At 40.2% G+C, this 25,741-nt stretch overlaps 1 protein-coding gene and 1 long non-coding RNA gene across 14 annotated transcripts in view; one reads left to right on the top strand and one right to left on the bottom strand.

Moving 5' to 3' along the window:
* Positions 1 to 17,455, top strand: part of LOC131511830 (uncharacterized) — a 28,301-nt gene extending 10,846 nt beyond the window's left edge. The window contains exons 2-5 of one of the 3 annotated variants that reach the window (XR_009261765.1): positions 1,494 to 1,720; positions 4,121 to 4,333; positions 4,840 to 5,045; positions 17,271 to 17,455. This is a non-coding gene — a long non-coding RNA (uncharacterized LOC131511830). Of the gene's footprint in view, positions 1 to 286; positions 457 to 1,493; positions 1,721 to 4,120; positions 4,334 to 4,839; positions 5,046 to 17,270 lie in introns of all 3 variants that reach the window. The other 2 variants (XR_009261766.1, XR_009261764.1) reach the window with 2 other exon arrangements.
* NEK11 (NIMA related kinase 11) overlaps positions 1 to 25,741 on the bottom strand; it is a 288,025-nt gene that overhangs the window by 61,768 nt on the left and 200,516 nt on the right. For 7 of the 11 annotated variants that reach the window (XM_058729881.1, XM_058729887.1, XM_058729876.1 and 4 more), the window contains one exon: positions 1,517 to 1,613. The exons of 3 other annotated variants lie outside the window; for them this stretch is intronic. In XM_058729881.1, coding sequence (XP_058585864.1) covers positions 1,517 to 1,613 — 97 coding nt within the window. Of the gene's footprint in view, positions 1 to 822; positions 1,614 to 25,741 lie in introns of those variants that run through there. One more of the 11 variants, XM_058729886.1, reaches the window with a different exon arrangement.

The raw sequence follows: 25,741 nt of genomic DNA, 5'->3' as shown, positions 1-25,741 counted from the left end.
AGGGAGGGAAGGGTGGGTGATGGGTATTGAGGAAGGCACCTTTTGGGATGAGCACTGGGTGTTGTATGGAAACCAATTTGACAATAAATTTCATATTTAAAAAAAAAAGAAAAAAAAGAACTTCAAAAAAAAATAAACTAAATGAAAGTTCATGAAAAAAAAAGAAAATACACTACCAGCTTTAAGTTTAGAAATAATTTTCATCACTTTTTTCTCCTTTGCTTCCTTCCTTCCTCCCTCCCCCTTTCTTTCTTTCCCTCTCTCTCTTTCTCTCTTGCTTAAATAGGCCCAGCATGGAGCCCAAGGCAGGGCTTAAACTTATGACCCTGAGACCAAGGCCTGAGGTACAATCAAGAGTTGGATGCTTAACTGACGGAGCCACCCAGGCGCCCCTCTCCTTTGCTTTCAAACATCAACCTGTATGAGGATGTGTGGTGTTGCAAGAACAATCTAAATGTAAATCGACTGAAAAATAATTTTTGCCTAACTTCCCTAACTGTTCATGAACAGCGCCAATACAGGAAGTAGACTTTAGAAGTTTAGCAGGGGTCTTCAAACGATAGAGCCACAGGCCAAATCAGTGGCCTGTCACCTGCTTTTTGTACATTTTGTGAGCTAAGAATTGTTTTTACATTTTTAAATGGTTGAAAAATATCAAAATAATAATATTTTGTGATACTTGAAAATTGTATGAAATTCAAATTTCAGCCTGAAACAATGTTCTATTGAAGCACAGCCACGTTTACTTATTTATATATTGGCTAAGGCTGCTTTTGTGTTACAACAGCAGAGTTGAGTGATTGTGACAGAAATTCTACGGCCCACAGAACCTAAAGTATTTATTACATCACCCCTTATAGAGAGAATTTGTCAACTCCTGATCTACAGACATGAATTGTCCAGGAAAATTTGGACTAGGAGGCTGGGGTTTCTTCTTTGCCCAGAAGCCTGTAACCGGTGCTGTCTTTATTCTTCAGGGCTGCTACAGCCTACCATAGACTGCGTAGCTTATCAACAACAGAGATGCATTGCTCACAGTCCTGGAGGCTGAGAAGTCCAAGACCAAAGCACCTGCATGGGCAGCTTCTGGTGACGGCCCTCTTCCTGGTTCAAAGCCAGCAACTGCTCCCTGTGTCCCCACATGGCACCAGGGGCTAGGGAGCTCTCTGGAACCTCTGTTACAAGGCACCAATCCCATTCACAAGGCCTATGTGCAAGTCATTAAGTGCCATGATGTAAGCACTTCCCAAAGGCTCCACCTACTATTAACATGTCCTCTGGAGGTTAGGATTTCAACATATGAATTTGTGGGAGGGGGGCACACATTCAGACCACAGCAGGAGTTTTTGATGCAGATTCAGGCCTTTCCAAATGAGTTTTTACACCGGCTTCTAGAAGAGCACAGCTGTTATGTCTGTGGTGTCCAAGTGGAATAGCATTACGTGATAGGATCACACTCCTTGTCAATATGGTCTGATGTCCCACTCTCCTAGGGGTCAGGCAACATGCTACTTACTCCCTCATGTGTTTCACCTTGGTCGCGGCCACTGTGCTGTTGAACGTTGTTAGTCTCGGGGACACGTCTGGAGCTGTGCTGGGGATCGTCCTCGCATCTGAAAATCAATGCACAGCCCTTATTGACTTCATCAGCACCCTGGCAACTTCCAGGCAACATTCAAGGGCAATCAGAAAACAGAAGTTAATCCACCTGTGCCACTAGGTAATGCTACATTAATTAGAGGTGAATTCAGTTATTACATGAACATTAAGGAGATTTATTCCTAATGACAGGATTATTTATAGTTTTAATATGCACAAGGAACTCCAGGGCCAAGCCTCTGTCAGAAAGGATTATTTAAATGGGACACTGCTATTTAAAAGACAGGCTTTTATAGGAGAGAACTCAGGGGAAATGCACCTATGGAAAAGCAAACATTCTCGAGGAGCCTTTGGCAGTCTCTTTCGGCAAGTGTGGTATGAAATCATACAATATGTATCCTTTTGTATCTGGCTTTTTTCATTTAGCATACTGTTTTCAAGGTTCATCAGCATGTGGCATGTATTAGACCTTCCTTTCTATACCTGAATAATATTCATTGCATGTATATATCACGCTCTGTTTAACCATTCATCTATTGACGGACACTTGGGTTGTTTCCACCTTTTTAGTGTCGTAAAGTAATTATGCAATAAACATTGGCCTACAAGAATCTGTTTGAGTACTCATTTTCTATTCTTTTGAGTATATATCCAGGAGTGGAATTGCTGGGTCATATACTAATTCTATACTTAGCTTATTGAGGAGCCACCAGACTGTTTTCCACAACAGCTACACCATTTTACATTCCCTCTATTAGTGTATGAGGGCTTTCCACATCTTCAACAACACTGTTATTTTCTGGTTTTTAAATTATAGCCATCCTAGTGGATGTGAAGTGGTATCTCATTGTGGCTTTGATTTGCATTTCCTTAATGAGTTTTCATGTGGCTTTTGGCCATTTATAGATCTTCTTTAAAAAAAAAAAAGGTCTTGGGGCGCCTGGGTGGCGCAGTCGGTTAAGCGTCCGACTTCAGCCAGGTCACGATCTCGCGGTCAGTGAGTTCGAGCCCCGCGTCAGGCTCTGGGCTGATGGCTCAGAGCCTGGAGCCTGTTTCCGATTCTGTGTCTCCCTCTCTCTCTGCCCCTCCCCCGTTCATGCTATGTCTCTCTCTGTCCCAAAAAAAAAAAAAAAAAAAAGTTGGAAAAGAAAAAAAATAAAAATAAAAAAAAAAAAAAAAGGTCTATTCAAGTACTTTGCCCATTTTTAAATTGAGTTGTTTGTATTTTTGTTCTTGAGTTGTAGTTCTTTACATGTTATGGATATTAAACTTTTACTTGATATAGAATTTGCAAATATTCTTTACCCTGTTCTTTGTGCTTCCAAAGTTGATCTCAGCATAAGGCATGTATAATATTAAATTTATACTTTTTTGATGCTACTTTGATGCTATTTTTGATACTTAAGTATTTTATTTTGATGCTAATTCATTTTTGAAATGTTCACTGCTAGTGTATAGAAATACAACTGGTTTTAGTGTATTGATCTTATATCCTGCAATCTTCTTGTTTATTAGCGTTAACAGTTTTTAGTGGATTTCTTAGGGTTTTCTATGTACAAGAACATGTTACCTTTTTTTTTTTTTAATTTTTTTTAACATTTATTTATTTTTGAGACAGAGAGAGAGAGCATGAACAGGGAGGGTCAGAGGAAGAGGGAGACATAGAATCTGAAACAGGCTCCAGGCTCTGAGCTGTCAGCACAGAGCCCGACGTGGGGCTTGAACCCACAGACCGCGAGATCATGACCTGACCCGAAGTCGGACGCTTAACTGACAGAGCCACCCAGGTGCCCCAGAACATGTTATCTTTAAGTAGAGATAGTTTTACTTCTTTTCTAACCTGGATGCCTTTTTAAAAAAATAATTTATTTATTTTATAATTTACATAAACTTAGCATATAGTGCAACAATGATTTCAGGAGTAGATTCCTTAATGCCCCTTTCCCATTTAGCCCATCCCCCCTCCCACCACCCCTCCAGCAACCCTCTGTTTGTTCTCTGTATTTAAGAGTCTCTTCTGTTTTGTCTCCCTCCTTGTTTTTATATTATTTTTGTTTCCCTTCCCTTATGTTCATCTGTTTTGTATCTTAAAGTCCTCAAATGAGTAAAGTCATATGATATTCGTCTTTCTCTGACTAATTTAGCTTAGCATAATACCCTCTAGTTCCATCCACATAGTTGCAAACAGCAAATTTCATTCTTTTTGATTGCCGAGTAATACCCCTAGATTCTATATAAGATATATAATCTTATCTTCTTTATCCATTCATTAACCTGGATGCCTTTTATTTCTTCTCCTTACTTAATTTCCCTGGCTAGAACCTCTAGGACAGTGCTAAATGGAAGTGGTGAAAGAAAACATCTTTGTCATATTCCTGATCTTAGGGGAAAAACACTCATTTTTATACCAATAAGTATGAATTAGCTATAGTGTGTTCATAGATGCCCTTTATCTGGTTTAGGAAATTCCTTTCTATTCTTAGTTTGTTGAGTGTTGTTGTTTTTTTTTTTTTTAATCAAGAAAGGATAGGGGAGGAATCAAGGTGGCGGAAAAGCAGGGAAGCTTTTTGTGTGTCTCGTGTCCATGAAATACAGCCAGACCAACACTAAACCATCCTACACACCTAGAAAACTGATTGCAGGAGTAACACAACAATCTGCACAACCTGAATCACAGAATTCAGCAGGTACACGGAATGGAGAGCTGAACTTGCGGAGCAAGAAGCCGCGGAAGGTAGGGAACCTTTTTGCGGGAGGAGAGAAGACGGACACTGGGGAGGGGGGGAGGATACAGGAAAAGCATCCCTCCCCAAAAGCAGCTGGAGAGAAAGTGGAAAATTGGAAACAGTCGCAGGGACTAAACTAAAAAGGGAGAAAGGAGAAAGGAGAAAGGAGAGGGTTTAAATTCCATTAAGACTGTAAACAAGGGGAGCGCAAAGTCAGCCAACTCTGCAGCTCGATACCTGGTGGTTCTCTGATGGGAAGGGTGAATCCCCAGGAACAGAGTGAAGTCTGGGAGGTTCTCAGGCCACACAGGGAGATGTGATTCCACTGCTGGAAGGACATTTGGTAGAGACTGTTGAAGCCACCCGGTCCCAGAAGACCCCAGAAGGCAGCCACATTGGCTGGTGCTGGGGCAAGGTCTTTGAGGGTGAAGCCTGGGGCCAGATACGTGTTGTGATTTTTCATAATCCCTGAAAAGCTGCTGCTACACTGTCTCGTGAACTTTTTTTTGGGCAGGCTGGCACCTGGCCGCAGTCTTGGGGCACCGGCAACAGCAGGGTCCAGCGGGCATTCCTGGGTGCAGCCGACATTCAGCCCTTGCTCATTCGGCCACTGCTCAGTGAGACCCTCCCATAGAGGGGCAGAATGGGTCAAAGCCGCAGTCCTTTGGAAGTAAGGGGCTGGGGAAAACAGCCACATCTGAGACAAAACTTGGGAGAGAGGTACTGCCTGGGGCCTGGTCACAGAGAGTGAAAAAGTGGGGAGTGGACGAGAGCTGAAAACAGAGGACAGGTGGGCGATTGCTGATCCGGGAGAACAGACTGGGTAGCTGGGTGGCGCCATTTTCACCGCTCCCACGCATGCGCACCTACGAGCACCACAACAATCCACCCCACTAGGCTAGCAGCGCCATCTAGTGGAGGGCGGGGCTCGGTGTAACAGCTCAACTGAGCCAACTTCGCTCTTCAAGAACTAAGCTCACCTCCAGCTTAATTTATGGACTATAAAGAGCTACATGGACTGACCTCTAGGGGAAAACTAAGCAATTTCAGTCCTATTTCAATCTGTTAGCAGGTTCATCTATTTAATTTTTTCCTTTTCCTTTCTTTCTCTTTTTCCTTTTTCTCCTTTAAAATTCTTTTCTTTTTCTTGAATACAGAAAGAGAAAAAACTCATTTTTATTGTCAATTTATATTAAAAATATCTGTCTTTAATTTTTATTATTATATTTTTTACTTTTGTGTAAGTTTTTTCAAATTCTACTTTACCTCCATCATTTTATTTTAGTCTACTTCAGTGTACTCACCTTTCCAAATTTTCCAACAATTTCCTTTTTTTCTTTTTCTTTTTTTTCTCATTTTCATTTTTCTTTTTCTTGAATGCAGAAAGAGAAAAACTTCATTTTTGCTTTCAGTTTCTTTTAAAAATATTTTTATTTAATTTTTATTACTATATTTTTTGCTTTTATGTAAGTTTTTTCAAATTCTATCTTACTCCCATCATTTTATTTTAGTCTGCTACAGTGTATTCACTTTTTCAAATTTTCAAATGATTTTTTTTCTTTTTTCTTTTTTTCTGTTTTGTTTCTTTTCTTTTCTCGTAAATACAGAAAATGAAAAAATTCATATTTCTTTTTAATTTTTACTAAAAATATTTTTAATTTTTTTCTACTATATTTTCTATTTTGTGTGTAATTTTTCAAATTCTATTTTACCCACATCATCTCATTTTTGTCTACTTCAGTGTATTCATTTTTTTAAATTCTCAAACGATTTCCTTTTTTTTTTTATCCCGCCCCCCACTTTTCTTCCCTCTAATGTGTCAAACCACTTTCAACACCCAGACCAAAACACACCTAGGATCTAGCATCATCTATTCGATTTCTGTGTGTGTGTGTGTTTAATTTTGAATTTTAATATTTTTTTTATTTTAATTTATTTTAATTTCAATTTTCTACCTCATTAATTCCTTTTCTCCCTTCAAAATGACAACATGAAGGAATTCACCCCAAAAGAAAGAGCATGAAGAAACAACAGCCAGGGATTTAACCAACACAGATACAAGCAAGATGTCTGAACCAGAACTTAGAATCACAGTAATAAGAATACTAGCTGGAGTCGAAAATAGATTAGAATCCCTTTCTGCAGAGATAAAAGAAATAAAAAATAGCCAGAATGAAATTAAAAACGCCATAACTGAGTTGCAATCATGGATGGATGCAGCGGCTGCAAGGATGGATGAGGCAGAACAAAGAATCAGCAATATAGAGGACAAACTTATAGAGAATAACGAAGCAGAAAAAAAGAGGGAAATTAAGGCAAACAAGCACGATTTAAGAATTGGAGAAACCAGTGACTCATTCAAAAGGAAGAACATCAGAATCATAGGGGTCCCAGAGGAGGAAGAGAGAGAAATAGGGGTAGTAGGGTTATGTGAGCAAATCATAGTGGGAAACTTTCCTAACCTGGGGAAAGACACAGACATCAAAATCCAGGAAGCACAGAGGACCCCCATTAAATTCAACAAAAACCGACCATCAACAAGGTATATCATAGTCAAATTCACAAAACTCAGGCAAGAAGAGAATCATGAAAGCAGCAAGGGAAAAAAAGTCGCTAACCTACAAGGCAAGACAGATCAGGTTTGCAGCAGACCTATCCACAGAAACTTGGCAGGCCAGAAAGGAGTGGCAGGATATATTCAGTGTGCTGAATTGGAAAAATATGCAGCCAAGAATTCTTTATCCAGAAAGGCCGTCATTCAAAACTGAATGAGAAATTAAAAGTTTCCCAGACAAACAAAAATTAAAGGAGTTTGTGACCACTAAACCAGCCCTTCAAGAAATTTTAAAAGGGACTCTCTGAGGGGAGAAAAGATGAAAATATATATATATATATATATATATATACACACCAAAAGCAACAAAGATTAGAAAGGACCGGAGAACACCACCAGAAACTCCAACTCTACAAGAATCATAATGGTAATAAATTCCTATCTTTCAGCACTCACTCTAACCGTCAATGGACTCAATGCTCCAATCAAAAGACATAGGGTAACAGAATGGATAAGAAAACAAGATCCATCTAGATGCTGTTTACAAGAGACCCACTTCAGACCTAAAGGCACCTTCAGAGTGAAAATAAGGGGATGGAGAACCATCTATCATGCTAATGGTCAACAAAAGAAAGCTGGAGTAGCCATACTTATATCAGACAATCTAGACTTTAAAATAAAGACTGTATCAAAAGATGCAGAAGGGCATTATATCATAATCAAGGGGTCTATCCACGAAGAAGACCTAACAATTGTAAACATCTAGGTGCCAAATGTGCGAGCACCCAAATATATAAATCAATTAATCACAAACATAAAGAAGCTCATCGATAGTAATACCATAATAGTAGGAGACTTCAACACCCCACTCACAGCAACGGACAGATCATCTAATCAAAAAATCCACAAGGAAACAATGGCTTGGAATGACACACTGGACCGGATGGACTTGACAGATATATTCAGAACATTTCACCCTGAAGCAGCAGAATATACATTCTTCTCCAGTACACATGGAACATTCTTCAGAACTGACCATATACTGGGACACAAATCAGCCCTCAGTAAGTACAAAAAGATCGAGATCATACCGTGCATATTTTCAGACCACAATGCTATGAAACTCGAAATCAACCACAAGAAAAAATTTGTAAAGGTAACAAATACTTGGAGACTGAAAAACATCCTACTAAAGAATGAATGGGCTAACCAAACAGTTAAAGAGGAAATTAAAAGTATATGGAAGTCAATGAAAATGATAGCACCACAACCCAAAACCCCTGAGATGCAGCAAAGGCAGTCTTAAGAGGAAAGTATATAGCAATCCAGGCCTTCCTAAAGAGGGAAGAAATATCTCAGATACATAACCTAATCTTATGCTATCAGGAGCTGGAAAATAACAGCAAAAAAAATCCAAAACCAGCAGAAGACAGGCAATAATAAAGATTAGAGCAGAAATTAATGCTATCGAAACAAACAAACAAACAAAACAATAGAACAGATCAATGAAACCAGAAGCTGGTTCTTTGAAAGAATCAACAAAATTGACAAACCACTAGCCAGTTTGATCACGAAGAAAAAGGAAAGGACCCAAATAAATAAAACCAAGAATGAAAGAGGAGAGATCACAACCAACACAGCCGAAATAAAAACAATATTAAGAGAATATTATGAGCAATTATATTCCAATAATATGGGCAATCTGGAAGAAATGGACAAATTCCTAGAAACATATAGACTACCAAAACTAAAACAGGAAGAACAGACCCATAACCAGTAAGGAAACTGAATTAGTAATCAAAAATCTGCCAAAAAAAACAAGAGTCCAGGGCCAGATGGCTTTCCAGGGGAATTCTACCAAACATTTAAGGAAGAGTTAACACCTATTCTCTTGAAACTGTTTCAAAAAATAGAAATGGAAGGAAAACTTCCAAACTCTTTCTATGAAGCCAGCATTACCTTGATCCAAAACCAGACAGAGACCCCACTAAAAAGGAGAACTATAGACCAATCTCCCTGATGAACATGGATGCAAAAATCCTCAACAAGATAATAGCCAACCAGATCCAAAAATACATTAAAAAATTATTCACCATGACCAAGTGGGATTTATTCCTGGGATGCAAGGATGGTTCAATATCCGCAAAACAATTAACATGATTCATCACACCAATAAAAGAAAGGACGAGAACCATAGGATCCTCTCAATAGATGCAGAGAAAGCATTTGATGAAATACAGCATCTTTCTTGATAAAAACCCTCAAGAAAGAAGGGATAGAAGGAGCATATCTCGAGATCATAAAAACCATATATGAACGACCCAATGCTAGTATCATCCTCAGTGGGGAAAAACTGAGAGCTATCCCCCCAAGGTCAGAAACAAGACAGGGATGTCCACTCTTGCCACTGTTATTCAACATAGTATTGGAAGTCTTAGCCTCTGCAATCAGATAACACACAGAAATAAAAGGCATCCAAATCGGCCAGGAGTAGGTCAAACTTTCACTCTTCACGGATGACATGATACTCAATATGGAAAACCCAAAAGATTCCACCAAAATACTGCTAGAACTGATTCATGAACTCAGCAAAGTTGTAGGATATAAAATCAACATACAGAAATCGGTTGCATTCCTATACACCACCAATGAAGTGACAGAAAGAGAAATCAAGGAATCGATCCCATTTACAGTTGCACTAAAACCATAAAATACCTAGGAATAAATCTAGCCAAAGAGGTGAAAAATCTATACAATGAAAAGTATAGAAAACTTATGAAAGAAATTGAAGAAGACACAAAGAAATGGAAAAAGATTCCATGCTCCTGGATAGGTAGAACAAATAATGTTAAAATGTCGATACTACCCAAGCAATCTACATATTCAATGCAATCCCTATCCAATAACACAGCATTCTTCACAAGGCTAGAACAAATAACCCTAAAATTTGTACGGAACCAGAAAAGACCTCGAATAGCCAAAGCGATCTTGAAAAAGAAAACCAAAGCAGGAGGCATCACAATCCCAGACTTCAAGCTATACTACAAAGCTGTAATCATCAAGACAATATGGTACTGGCACAAGAACAGACACTCAGATCAATGGAACAGAATAGAGAACCCAGAAATGGACCCACAAATGTACGGCCAACTAATCTTTGACAAAGCAGGAAAGAATATCCAATAGAATAAAGACAGTCTCTTCAGCAAGTGGTGCCTGGGAAAACTGGACAGCAACATGCAGAACAATGAACCTGGACCCCTTTCTTACACCATACACAAAAATAAACTCAAAATGGATGAAAGACCTAAATGTAAGACAGGAAGCCATCAATATCCTCGAGGAGAAAGCAGGAAAAAACCTCTTTGATCTTGGCTGCAGCAACTTCTTACTCAACACATCTCCGGAGGCAAGGGAAACAAAAGCAAAAATGAACTACTGGAGCCTCATCAAAACAAAAAGCTTGTGCACAGCGAAGGAAACAATCAGCAAAACTAAAAGGCAACCGACAGAATGGGAGAAGATATTTGCAAATGACCTATCAGATAAAGGGTTAGTATCCAAAATCCACAGAAAACTTATAAAACGCAACACCCAAAACACAAGGAATCCAGTGAAGAAATGGGCAAAAGACATGAATAGCCACTTCTCCAAAGAAGACATCCAGATGGCCAACTGACACATGAAAAAATGCTCCACATCACTCATCATCAGGGAAATAAAAATCAAAACAACGAGATACTACCTCACATCTGGCAGAATGACTAACATTAACAACTCAGGCAACAACAGATGTTGGCGAGGATGCAGAGAAAGAGGATTTCTTTTGCATTGCTGGTGGGAATGCAAGCTAGTGCAGCCACTCTGGAAAACAGTATGGAGGTTCCCCCCAAAATTAAAAATAGAACTACCCTCTAACCCAGCAATTTCACTAATAGGATAAATATCCAAGGGATATAGGTATGCTGTTTCGAAAGGACACATGCACCCCCATGTTTATAGCAGTGCCACTGACAGTAGCCAAATTATGGAAAGAGCCCAAATGTCCATCCATGGATGAATGGATAAAGAAGATGTGGTATGTATATACAATGGAGTATTACTCGGCAATCAAAAAGAATGAAATCTTGCCATTTGCAACTACGTGCATGGAACTGGAGGGTATTATGCTAAGTGAAATTAGTCAGAGAAAGACAAATATCATATGACTTCACTCATATGAGGGCTTTAAGAGACAAAACAGATGAACATAAGGGAAGGGAAACAAAAATAATGTAAAAACAGGGAGGGGGAGAAAACAGAAGAGACTCATAAATATGGAGAAACAACTGAGGGTTACTGGAGGGATTGTGGGAGGGGGAATGGGCTAAATGGGTAAGAGGCATTAAGGAATCTACTCCTGAAATCTTTGCTTCACTATATGCTAATTTGTTTTTTTTCTTTTTCCTTTTTATTTATTTATTTATTTTTCAATATATGAAGTTTATTGTCAAAGTGGTTTCCATACAACACCCAATGCTCATCCCAAGAGGTGCCCTCCTCAATACCCATCACCCACCCTCTCCTCCCTCCCACCCCCCATCAACCCTCAGTTTGTTCTCAGTTTTTAACAGTCTCTTATGCTTTGGCTCTCTCCCACTCTAACCTCTTTTTTTTTTTTTCCTTCCCCTCCCCCATGGGTTTCTGTTAAGTTTCTCAGGATCCACATAAGAGTGAAATCATATGGTATCTGTCTTTCTCTGTATGGCTTATTTCACTTAGCATCACACTCTCCAGTTCCATCCATGTTGCTACAAAGGGCCATATTTCATTCTTTCTCACTGCCACATAGTACTCCATTGTGTATATAAACCACAATTTCTTTATCCATTCATCAGTTGATGGACATTTAGGCTCTTTGCATCATTTGGCTATTGTTGAGAGTGCTGCTATAAACATTGGGGTACAAGTGCCCCTATGCATCGGTACTCCTGTATCCCTTGAGTAAATTCCTAGCAGTGCTATTGCTGGGTCATAGGGTAGGTCTATTTTTAATTTTTTGAGGAACGTCCACACTGTTTTCCAGAGAGGCTGAACCAATTTGCATTCCCACCAACAGTGCAAGAGGGTTCCCGTTTCTCCACATCCTCGCCAGCATCTATAGTCTCCTGATTTGTTCATTTTAGCCACTCTGACTGGCGTGAGGTGATATCTGAGTGTGGTTTTGATTTGTATTTCCCTGATGAGGAGCGACGTTGAGCATCTTTTCATGTGCCTGTTGGCCATCTGGATGTCTTCTTTTTTTTTTTTTTTTTTTTTTAATTTTTTTTTCAACGTTTTTTAATTTATTTTTTTTGGGACAGAGAGAGACAGAGCATGAACGGGGGAGGGGCAGAGAGAGAGGGAGACACAGAATCGGAAACAGGCTCCAGGCTCCGAGCCATCAGCCCAGAGCCTGACGCGGGGCTCGAACTCACGGACCGCGAGATCGTGACCTGGCTGAAGTCGGACGCTCAACCAACTGCGCCACCCAGGCGCCCCACTGGATGTCTTCTTTAGAGAAGTGTTTATTCATGTTTTCTGCCCATTTCTTCACTGGATTATTTGTTTTTCGGGTGTGGAGTTGGTGAGCTCTTTATAGATTTTGGATACTTATGCTAACTAATTTGGATGCATATTCTAAAATAAAAAATAAAATTAAAAAAATAATAGTAATAAAAAAAGAAAGGATATTGGATTTTGTCAAATGCTTTATCTGCATCTATTAAGATGATCATATAATTTTTCCCTTTATTCTATTAATATGGTATATTTCATTTATTGACCCTCTGATATTAAATGACCCTTGCATTCTCAGGCAAATCCTACTTGATCATGTGTAATCCTTTGTTTTTTTTTTTAATGTTTTTTAAATGAATTTATGTTAGTAGTGTTTTGTTGATGATTTTTGCATATCTATTCATGATGGATATTGGTTCATCATTTTATTTGTTTGTTCTTGTGATGTCTTAGTCTGGTTTTGGTATCAAAGAATGGCCTCACAGAATGAAGTCGGAAGTGTTCTTCAAATTCCATTTTTTTGGAAGAGTTTGTGAAGAACTGGTATTAATTCTTCTTCAAATGTTTGGCAGAATTCACCAGTGAAAGCTTCTGGGCCTGGGCTTTTCTCTACTGGAAGTTTTTAGTTTACTAATTTGGTCAACTTCTTTTAGGTCTGTCCAGATTTCTTGTTCTTCACTCAGTTTTGGGAATTTGTAACTTTCTAGAAATTTGCCCATGTAATCTAAGTTCTCTGATTTGCTGCCATACTGTTGTTCACAGTATACTCTTCTCATCTTTTTCATTTTTTTAAGGTTAGTAGTTATGTCTCCCCTCTCATTCCAGATTCATGAATTTGAGTGTCCTTTCTTATTTTCCTGGACATTATAGCTAAAAAATTATTAATTTTGTTGATCTTTTCAAGAATATTTGGTCTTATTGATGTTCTGTATTGTTTTTCTATTTTATTTCATTCATTTGCTATTTATTTCATTTATTTCCACTCTTGTCTTCATTATTTCTTCCCTTTCTGCTTGCTTTGGGTTTAATTCACTCCTCATCTTCTAGTTTCTTAAGGTAGGGATTATATTTTTGATGCTCAAAGTTAGGAGTTAAAGTAATGTAAATAGTAGCCATGGTCCTTAACCCAGAAAGAGCTTAATCTATTTCAAAAGACAGGGTATCTGTCTAGATACTCACCAGGAGTACTACTTTGTATGTATACATAAGACACTTGGTAGGGGGACTACCAAGAGGTGTAATGAAGATCTGTGCAAAAAGCACCAGCCTTCAAGTTAGAGGATCATAGTTATTGTTCCAGCTCTACTCTCACTAGCTATGTGGCCCTCAGGTCACCTCTCAGAGCCTCATCTTCCTCATTTTATATTTAAGTGGCTTCATTAGACTGACTGCTTTCTCTCAATGCAAGCCTTCTATGACCTGGTATGAGACATCTTCCCGGACCTCCAGGGGGGTGGAATTTCCCTGGGAAGACAACAGTAATACTGACAACAACAACAAAAAGCAATCGAAAGGACCAAATGTTAAGAGGCAAATGGCTGGGACGAAACATAAAACGCTGCAGACGTTATAAAAAGCATCAGGCAAATCATCCTGAAGTCTTTCCACACCTGTGAAATATAGGATGATGAGGATTATAACACTTGATACTACCCCATGGGCTGTTTTGACACTGAGATGAACACAAGATGATATGAAGAGTCGTTAAGCAACTAGAAGCTGTGCTTCTTAAGACTGCGGAGCACAGCTCATAATAGTAGTATTGTCGGGATTCCTCCTACTTCTGTGGTCTCTTACCAGCAGAGCTATTTTCTCTAAAGGAGTGACAGCTTCATGATTCTGCCATTTCACCAGCAGAGAGAGATTCTTCCCTCATTTCTTCCAAAATTTCCCTTTACTCATTTACTTTACTCATTTATTCCCCCAGCTCAGTTCCTACACAAATGACCTTGATGGTAAAAGAGAAACCTGCGTTTTCCCTCCGTGCTAAACATCCTGCTGTGGGGGTAAAAATGAGCTGATGCAGGGATTGCAGGGGTGGATATTTTGGCAAACAAGATCCCACTTAAGGACACTGCTTAATCAGGAATCCTTGCAGACGCTGCCCTTGGTGCACAGTATGTTCAGGATGCTTCTCTCCTCATCTCCTTTGACCTTCCCCTTTCTCGCAACTGCCCAAGGAATACTCCAGAAATGTTACTTGACAGACACCTCTCTTGGCCCAAATTATTGCAAAGCCATGTCTTCGTGGCCCATATTGTTCCTTCTCCTCTTTAGAATGGCACGTGATGGAAGATTTGCTTAGGGGATGGCAAATTTTTTTCTGTAAAGAGTCAAGTAATAAATATTTTAGACTTGCAAGACAATCTCCGTTGCAACTACTCAACTCTGCCATTGTTGCATGAAAACAGCCATAGAAAAGAGGCAAAATATATGAGCATGGCTGTGTTCCAGTAAAACTTTATTTACAAAAACAGGTATTGAGCCAGATTTGGCCTGTGGGCTGTAGTTTATTGACTCCTGGCCTACGTGTTGGAGAAGCTTCATGATCCTGAGCTGGAAGTGACCACAGACCTCTTCATGCCAAACTATCTTATCTTATGGATGGGGAAACTGAGGCCAAGAGAGGCTGTGTGGCTTGCTCAAGGTCACAGAGCTATAAGGAAAGAGGCAGGGTCAGGACTGGAACTGTGGTTTCCTGACTGCCAAATGTATATTCTTTCTAATCCCCCACAGAAGTGCCACATCCAGATAAGAATTTTCATGAGCTGATTTTTAAAAATCAGTAAATTATCAGAAAAAAAATCTCTCCTCCAAAAATGGAAGTTTGGGGAGAACATTGCATCTGCCTTCTCCTCTCTCCACCGCTCCAGATGATGGGAGCCGTGAACCAGTAGGGAGTGTGAAAGCTGTCCCACTCTTCTGAGAGGCTTGGCTGGCCTTCATCTTCATGAAGATTTTCTCCTTGAGATGTTCTTGTGATACACTGGACCTCATGATGTCAATAAAATTGCCTAAGAATCTGCAAAGCAGGCTGTTCTCTGTCTTCTCTATGTTATCTCAGCGCCTCAGGGATAGCAATGTACCACCCAAGTTTCTTTCAAGGAAGGAATTGTTCCCCAGTTGCTAGAAGCCTCCAGCTGTGGTCCCTCCACGACCTGCCTTAGCCACAGAAACCTGCCTTGCCCAAGATCATGTCCCTCCCCAGACTTCAAACGGCATTACAGAGCTGTAATCATCAAGACAGTATAGTACTGGCACAAAAACAGACACTCAGATCAATGGAACAGAATAGAGAACCCAGAAATGGACCCACAAACGTATGGCCAACTCATCTTTGACAGAGCAGGAAAGAATATTCAATGGAATAAAGACAGTCTCTTCAGCAAGTGGTGCTGGGAAAACTGGACAGTAACATGCAGAACAATGAACCTGGACCCCTTTCTTACACCATACACAAAAATAAACTCAAAATGGATGAAAGACCTAAATGTAAGACAGGAAGCCATCAATATCCTCGAGGAGAAAGCAGGAAAAAACCTCTTTGATCTTGGCTGTAGCAACTTCTTACTCAACACATCTCCGGAGGCAAGGGAAACAAAAGGAAAAATGAACTACTAGGACCTCATCAAAACAAAAAGCTTGTGCACAGCGAAGGAAACAATCAGCGAAACTAAAAGGCAACCGACAGAATGGGAGAAGATATTTGCAAACGACATATCAGATAAAGGGTTAGTATCCAAAATCGATAAAGAACTTATCAAACTCAACACCCAAAAAACAAAGAATCCAGTGAAGAAATGGGCAAAAGACATGAATAGCCACTTCTCCAAAGAAGACATCCAGATGGCCAACTGACACACATGAAAAAATGCTCCACATCACTCATCATCAGGGAAATACAAATCAAAACCACAATGAGATACCACCTCACATCTGTCAGAATGGCTAACATTAACAACTCAGGCAACAACAGATGTTGGCGAGGATGCAGAGAAAGAGGATCTCTTTTGCATTGCTGATGGGAATGCAAGCTGGTGCAGCCACTCTGGAAAACAGTACGGAGGTTCCTCAAAAAATTAAAAATAGAACTACCCTCCAATCCAGCAATTGCACTAGTACGTATTTATCCAAGGGACACAGGTGTGCTGTTTCCAAAGGGCACATGCACCCCAATGTTTATAGCAGCGCCACTGACAGTAGCCAAATTATGGAAAGAGCCCAAATGTCCATCCATGGATGAATGGATAAAGAAGATGTGGTATATATATATATATACAATGGAGTATTACTTGGCAATCAAAAAGAATGAAATCTTGCCATTTGCAACTACATGGATGGAACTGGAGGGTATTATGCTAAGTGAAATTAGTCAGTCAGAGAAAGACAAAAACCATATGACTTCACTCATATGAGGACTTTATGACACAGAACAGATGAACATAAGGGAAGAGAAGCAAATATAATATAAAAACAAGGAGGGGGACAAAACAGAAGAGACTCTTAAATATAGAGAACAAACAGAGGGTTACTGGAGGGGTGGTGGGAGGGGAGATGGGCTAATTGGGTAAGGGGCATTAAGGAATCTACTCCTGAAATCATTGTTGCACTGTATGCTAACTAATTTGGACGTAAACTAAAAAAACAAATAAAATAAAATGATAAAAACAAAAAATATCATGTCCCTCCCATGTGGCCCACATTTAATGACTGACCATGGTATAGGTTTGGCCCATGCACACAATTCCTATAAGTCCAGAACTCCCCATGGGGCTGGGGAAGGATCATCAGGCCTGCATCAATGCACTGTCCTTCCTCTAACTGACACTGCTTCCTTCCCCTCCTGTCCACAGGGCTCTCTTGGGGGCACTCCCAGATAAAGGTCCTGCCCGCTCAACTTTATGTCAGAGGCTGCTTCCTGAAGAACCCAGGCCATGACACATGGGTACCTGGTTGGGAGGATGTGGGGGCATGAAGGTGGTTCTCTCATTGACTTCAACAAGTTGAGTAATAAATAAGAATGATAATAAATATACAAATGGAACCCTATACTCCCCCGCCCCCCCCCCCCCCCACACACACACTTTTGTGATTCTTTCAGAGTACTATTCTGTAGGCACAGGGCAGAAACCGCCAACCAAGGAAGTTGTTGCCAACGGTGCAGCAACAGCTGTGTCTGAGACAAACCCCATGAGGAGACTGGCGAAGAAAGCAGTCAGGGGGAAAGAAGAAGGTCCAGGAAGGAACAATCTCCGGAGGCTTCCAGTAGGAAGGGAGCCAGGGTACATTCAGTTGAGCACTGTGAGCTGCCTTAGTACCCTAAGACTCTGTGATGTTTGCCTAAGTTATAAAACTTCTGTGACTCAGTTCCCTCACCTGTGCAAAAAACCTGTACAAAAAGCACTAGTAAAGCTCAAATGCAGCGATTATATAGAAAGGTGCTCTGTTGTTGGTAAAGGCCCAAGGTGGATTTACACCACCTCCCTCTTCCCCATGGCCCCCACCATAGTGCTTTGCACAGGGCAACTTCCCAATAAGTAAATAGCACCCCACTCTCTCCACCAAAATTAAATTAGTCAGAAAAGGTGGGTCAGCTTGAGAAAGAAAACTTGCTACCCATAGGGGAGATAATAAATACCAGAAGATAGGAAATAAACTTTCTATTTTTACTACATGGTTATTTCACACAACAAATATTCAGCTGAACTGTATGGAAGACTACAAACAATAGGCGTTTGAGGTTTGCAAATGCTTGTTTCCTTTCAACCTTTCAAATGTATCAGAAGAGGCCTCTAAGAATAGCACCTATTAGTATAACACAAAAGTTGGGGCGGTGGGAGGGGGGGAAGGGTGTCTGGTTTTTAAATAAACAATTAAATGTGGATATAGGTTAAGAAGTTTGTGGAACCCAGGCTCTAACTTCTTCAGCTGCGCTTACTCTGTGGAGCCAGAAGCCAGTATTTATGGAGTTTAATTATTCTAAGGGGCCAACGCAGAAAATCCTGGCTTTAGAAACAAAACCTGCTTTTCTTGTGATGGCAAGACTGACTAAAGTACTTAAGGTGAATGTGTCAGTGCCTCTTTTAGTAGAACCCGATCACATAAGTCATCCATGCTCAACGCAGACAAGTTAGAGAACACGGAAGGGAAAAGCTGCTTAATAGAACCATTACTAACACTTTGGTGTTTCCAAATGCACATACACACACACACACACGCGCACACACACACACGTGTGTGTGTGTGAGTGCGTGTACGGTGAACTACAGTTTTGTATACTTTATAACACCTTTCATGCAAGTGAATACATAACTACATCATCGCTTTTAATAAACTGTGAAGAACTTTTTTCTAGAAGATGTACTATCTCCCATTGCTAGGCATTTATTTTGATTCCAATTTAATTGGAATTCATTAATTAATTAAATTAATTTCACTATTGTAAGAAACACTGCCATGAAAACCCTTGTATATTTATTTATACCACTCTCGTCAGTGGGATCATAAATATATTAAAAATTGAATGTGGGGTACCTGGGTGGCTCAGTTGGTTGAGTGTCCAACTTCGGCTCAGGTCATGATCTCGGGGTTAGTGGGTTTAAGCCCCACATTGGGCTCTCTGCTGTCAGCATGGAGTCTGCTTTGGATCCCCTTTCCCCCTACCACTGCTGTCCCTCCCCCACTCACACACACACACACACACACACACACACTCTCTCTCTCTCTCTCAAAAACAAATATTAAAAAAATTGAATGTGAGGCATTTTTATTAAAAACTTGATTCAATTTATCAAAATTTGTCAAAAATAAGCATTTTGTTTATAAAGCCACAGCTGGAAGAGAGTGCTTCTAGCCCAGTGGATCTCAAAGTACAGTCCCTGGACCAGCATCATCAACACTGCTTGGTAACTTGCTAAAAATGCAGATTCTTGGGGCACCTGGGTGGCTCAGCTGGTTAGGTGCCCGACTCCTGATCTCAGCTTGGGTCTCAATCTCAGGGTCGTGAGTTCAGGCCCCATATTGGGCCCATGCTGGGCATGGAGCCTACCTTTAAAAAATGCAGATTCTCATGGGGCGCCTGGGTGGCTCAGTCGGTTGAGCGACCGACTTCGGCTCAGGTCATGATCTCATGGTTTGGCTTGTGGATTCGAGCCCCGCATCGGGCTCTGTGCTGACAGCTCAGAGCCTGGAGCCTGCTTCTGATTCTGTGTCTCCCTCTCTCTCTGCCCCTCCCCCACTCATGCTCTGTCTCTCTCTGCCTCAGAAATAAATAAACATTAAAAAGATTTTTAAAAAAATGCAGATTCTCAAGACCTACCTTAAACCTACTGAAGCAGCATCTCCAGGGGTAGGGCGCAGTGAGCTGGTGATTCTGATCTTCCCACTCATCTTCACTGATGTTTACTACTTCCTGCCTGGAATTCTAGTCATTTGGTCTAGAGATGTTCACACCACTAATTCCTTGAAAATATGAACTGTGAATCATATTCCTGTTTGCACTCTCCCACGGTTCTGTGCCAGGAAAGCTCAATAGACACTTCATCACCAAGTGATTTGTAGTTAAATGCAGTCTTACCCATATTTCTAACTTTTTGTGTTAATAACCTTATAGTTCTAAATGAACCAGAAAAGAAATGCTCTGCCCCTGCAAATAGGTGGACTAATTCCCTCTCTTCCAGTGACACAGCTTTACTGACCCAACTAGAAGTGGCCTCAAAAAGCAATTGGTCTGGTACATAATTACTGCCAGAAAGAACAGCTCAATATTGTCCTTTCCAGAACAAGTAGTCTCTAAAGTTCAAATGGCCAAGTTAATTAGCTCATTTACTGGGGTCCAGGAGCAGCCACCTCACCTAGGAAGGCACATGGGTGGCCATCTGTGCCACATGCAGTCAGACATACCCAAGAGCATTACTGAGCCCCTTCTGGGGCTGGGATGGATGATGGAGGGTCTGTGTCCTGACTACCTCTTTTCAGCTGAATAGACTGGAACTGGGGTCTCAGCTCAGCACTCAGCAAAGCAGATCCAGGATCATATGTCTTGGTTCTGCACGCAGGCATTCACTCTGCAGAGTTTAACCCCACTGGCTTGGCCCTGGTCCTCTGTCCAGGATAAGTTCGCACCTTTTATTAGAATGTCAATCCTGACGACTGCTGTCCGAAGCAGATGGCTCCCTCTACAGACAGCAGCGCAGAAGATAAATCGAAAAAGAATTCTCTTGAATCATCTATTCCTTCTGTGAAAGCCAAAAGAGATGTTTCCACAAAACACTGCAAGGGCCATCTCTCCTTCCACATCTCCTAGAACAAGAAAGTTCACTACTACAGTAGATATGTATTATTATCTTTGGCCTCACATTCTTCTTCCCTTGTTCGAAGAATCTTCCACTTTGTGAGACAGAGTCTGGCTCCCACTAAAGAAGCTAAAAATACTGGACGCTCATTCTCCCAGCCTCCCTTATTGTAGGCACATTGTGTAGGCGCATGACCAGCCTCTGCCAATGACAGACATCTTCTGCAGAGTGTCCATCAGAAGTTAGTAATGTCAAGGGACAGAGATCACATGGAATCCATCCAGACAGGAGTAGGGCAGGAGTGGTGGCCACAGCCAGGTTCCTGAGGTGGCAATGGTAGCCAGTCTAGCAATGATGCGCAATGTCCAGCATTAGTGGCCTTGAGGATTCTCAAGTCACCTTGTGAAAAGGAAATGCATCCTCCAGAGTCAGTCCAGCCTTCAGATGATTGTGGTCCTGCGTCTGACTATAGCCTCATGAGCGCCACATGAGCCACAACCACCCAGCCAAGCCACTTCTAAATTCATGACCCAAAGAAACTATGAAAAATAGAAAATGATTATTGTTGTTTTTAGCCAAAAAGTTTTTGGGTAATTTTTTATGCGGCCACAGATAAGCAATATAGGCACCAACTTTTATGAAGTATCAGGAAAAGAAACAAATATATGAAGACTGCTTCTGCATTGACCTTAACACCAGTTTTGAAATCCCTGTTGTACTGCAGCTTGGTTGCTTTAGAAATGCTATGCTACTCTGCTCTGGAAAACAGTGTGAAGGTTCCTCAAAAAATTAAAAATAGATCTACCCTATGACCCAGCAATAGCACTGCCAGGAATTTACCCAAGGGATACAGGAGTGCTGATGCATAGGGGCACTTGTACCCCAATGTTTAGAGCAGCACTCTCAACAATAGCCAAATGATGGAAAGAGCCTAAATGTCCATCAACTGATGAATGGATAAAGAAATTGTGGTTTATATACACAATGGAATACTACGTGGCAATGAGAAAGAATGAAATATGGCCCTTTGTAGCAACGTGGATGGAAGTGGAGAGTGTTATGCTAAGTGAAATAAGCCATACAGAGAAAGACAGATACCGTATGTTTTCACTCTTATGTGGATCCTGAGAAACTTAACAGAAGACCATGGGGGAGAGGAAGGGGGAAAAAGTTACAGAGAGGGAGGGAGGCAAACCATAAGACACTCTTAAATACTGAGAACAAACTGAGGGCTTATGGGGGGTGGGAGGGAGGGAAGGGTGAGTGATGGGTATTGAGGAGGGCACCTGTTGGGATGAGCACTGGGTGTTGCATGGAAACCAATTTGACAATAAATTATATTTAATATAAAAAATGTAAAAAAAAAAAGAAAGGCTATGCTACTAACTTTGTAGAACTTATTAATAGAAAACAAAAAGGTGTCCTTTGGAGGTGGATAAATGTTCTTAAAAATCATGTGGGAAAATAAATGTCAGAAGATAAGAGCATTTTGAAAAATTAAGAAAATTGGAAGGTAATTGTACTATCAGACATTAAAACATTCCATAAAGGCAGTGTGACTAGAATACTCCGGTACTGACAGAAGATGAAGAAGCTAGAACAGTAGACCAAAATAATCAGAAATGGACAATATCCAGGAGTTTCAATATGACAAAAGGAGAATTTAAATTAAGTGGAAAGGAATAATTCTACTGCTATAAAAATTATGAAAAATAAGACAATAAGAATCCTAGAAGAAAATTTAGGAGTCCATATATATGACTCTTTAACAAACAGGAGAGCTAGAGTCTATCAAAACAAGATAGAAAGGGAGTAGTAATATCTTTGTAATTATTTAGCTTAATATATTGAACATTGAATCAGGAGCAAGTAGTAGGAATATTTTCCTCTACATAAAAGGGTATTAGATATTAAATGTCCTAGTAAACACTTTTTACAAAGAAAAGAAGACCTTATTTGTTTAAGAAAAATAATAAAAATTAGGTGTATCAATAGTTCATGTTGTATTAACAAGGGTGATAACTCAGGCAAATAACACCAAATGGAACCACTTTCCTGAGCAAAGTCCATCTGCTCCTGCCTGTTTCTGCCTCTCTGTTCCTTCTTACCCTGTCCCTTGCTCCTGCAGGGCCTTCATCTTCTCATGGCCAAATCTATGCCTATGTCAGGAGTGATCTCAGTACCTTCTTCTGGAAGCTTCCTTGATGACTTCTATTCCCCCAAATAAAAGCAATCTCCCCATTTTCTGAATCCTTACTCTTGTATAGTTATTTATGCCCGCCTTAGTTCTCCTCTGAAATGATAAGCCTTTAGTGGCAGGATGCAGGCCTAAGACATTATTGTGACCTAATATCATTCCTCTACAAAGTACTCCATTGGTGGAGGTCATCGAGAAGACCTGACTGCTGGCTGATCAGTGAGCTAGATCTTGGCAATCAGAGGCTCCTCATCCCTTCCTCTGTCATTGGAATGTTCATTCCATTTACCTTCCCTGCTCCCAGAGCCTCCTCCAAAGACACAGTCTTGAGACAATGATGTGGTATTGAGACCATTTGGATAGTTAGTACACATGACTAAACCCAGTTAAGACCTCTCATAAATTTTTAAGATTTGGCGGATGGCTGTGGAAATCTAATTGTCTTGCAGCCACTCAAGACAAGCCTTGTATATAAGTTCTCTTGCTTATTAAACCTGCCACCTACCAATCTGGACTGGCCGCTCTCTTTCTTCAGTCTCTCCTCCCCTGCCTCGGTGTGGGGCCAGTTTCAGATTATACACAGGAAGCTCCCAAGGAGCTTACAAACCAACATATGTTAACTTGGTGAAATCATAACGTGTGAGTAATAAATGAGTGCATGATTACTGAGTTTCTCTCTTAGATAAATTTGATCACTGGAACTTTTTTTCTAGATAGTAGTAATAGACAGAATGTTCTTTGCTAAGAGTATACTATTAAGAATGAATTATACTATAGTTTCAGGGATTTATTTATATTACAAAGCCTTTTCCCTTCCCCTGTCTGTATCACCACACATCTGCCAAATGAAAGTGGCATGGGTATATTCATGGTAGCAGACACATAGTAGGTTCTCTATAAATTGCCACTAATTCTAAATCTGTTACATCCTTTCAAGGATTAAAGGACTCATAGGAAGTATTAAATTTCTTTAATATATAAACAGAAGGGATACTGGCAAACTGATATTGTGCCTTGTGCACCCACATCAAAATGATTCAAGTACTTTATGATCCAAAATAACCCTCCCCTCCTCAAATGTAGCGGTTCCAGTGTGCCATTAATGAAGGATAAAACACTATGTTGAAATCATTCTAATTAGTATGAGAAATTCATTTATTTCAAGGTGAAAAACACAACAGTCCAAGGTTAAATGGCTATCAGTCAACTCTACAGTTAACAGCTTAGAGTTTGAAGAGCTTAAGCAAAGAAGTTTCTAAAAGATTCAGAAGCCCTGATGCCTTCTCTGGTCTATATCAGTCACATTGTTTAGTAGAGATTAAGTAGTTATTACCAAGGTTCACTGGAAGAATTGAGAGGTAACAATTTTCAAAAAGCCAAACTGATCAGATATCTGAACACACTAAAGAGTTGGTTCTTAATGGGCAGAAAAGTCATGACACATCTGTCATATTCTAATTACTTCCGTGACAACATCCAGTTTGGATCTACAAAATAAGCCTTTTTATAAATATAGTTTACCAACAACTTATATCATTCTGCTGATGACTTCTTTCTCTAGAAGCACAGCCAATTTCACAAACATTTAAAAACATTAAATTTCATATGCTGCCTTGATTCATAATCTGGTTACTAAGAAATATGGAGACATAATTTTCCTTTCTAAGTTTGATGAAGAGGAAGTCAGAAGTCATTTTCTATTCTCACTCAGTAGAGATGGGCCTCAACAGTTACTATAGTAACACCATCTATTGTCTGTGTAATGAGAGCCCATAACCTGTTCATCATCTCAAGTCACTCCTTTCAAAACAACCTCCTTATTGTTTGTTAAAGGTAATCTTTTCTGACCATGTTTAAAAACCACTGGTGCCCTAACCCACAGGATAAAATTCAAGCTCCTTAACCTAGCATGCAAATTATCCATGGGTTTGGCCCTACACAGCCAGGTTTGTTGATCGCTTCCTCACATCTTATATTCCAGTAATACCAAACTTATTAATAGTTCCATGAATATACCCAGTTGTTCGTACTTCTGAGCTTTCATGCTGCTTGATCCTTTCCAGAGAATATTTCCCCCTCCAACCACGTGGCAACTCTACTCATCTTTCTATTAATTCATTAAAATATTATTGAAAAAATACTATGTGCCAGGCTATATGGTAGACTTTGAGAACACAACAGTAAATAAAATCTTGGGAGGGGCACTTGAGTGGCTCAGTCGGTTGAGCATCTGACTTCAGCTCAGGTCATGAACTCATGGATAATGGGTTCGAGCCCTGCATTGGGCTCTGTGCTGACAACTCAGAGCCTGGAGCCTGCTTCAGATTGTGTGTGTGCGTGTGTGTGTGTGTGTGTGTGTGTGTGTGTGCGTGTGTGTGTCTGTTCCTCCCCTGCTTGTGCTCAGTCTTTCTCTCTCAAAAATAAATAAAGATAAAACAATTTTTAAAAAATCTTGTACTGCCTTTGGCACAAAAACAGACACTCAGATCAATGAAACGGAATAGAGAAGCCAGAAATGGACCCACAAACGTATGGCCAACTAATCTTTGACAAAGCAGGAGAGAATATCCAATGGAATAAAGACAGTCTCTTCAGAAAGTGGTGCTAGGAAAACTGGACAGCGACATGCAGAACAATGAACCTGGACCACTTTCTTACACCGTACACAAAAATAAACTCAAAATGGATGAAAGACCTAAATGTAAGACAGGAAGCCATCAAAATCCTCGAGGAGAAAGCAGGAAAAAACCTCTTTGATCTTGGCCGCAGCAACTTCTTACTCAAGTCTCCAGAGGCAAGGGAAACAAAAGCAAAAATGAACTACTGGGACCTC

The sequence above is a fragment of the Neofelis nebulosa genome, chromosome 5 (assembly GCF_028018385.1).
Source record: "Neofelis nebulosa isolate mNeoNeb1 chromosome 5, mNeoNeb1.pri, whole genome shotgun sequence".
NCBI lineage: Eukaryota > Metazoa > Chordata > Mammalia > Carnivora > Felidae > Neofelis > Neofelis nebulosa.
Note: the sequence above shows the minus strand (reverse complement) of the source record. Positions and strands in the feature narration are given on the sequence as shown.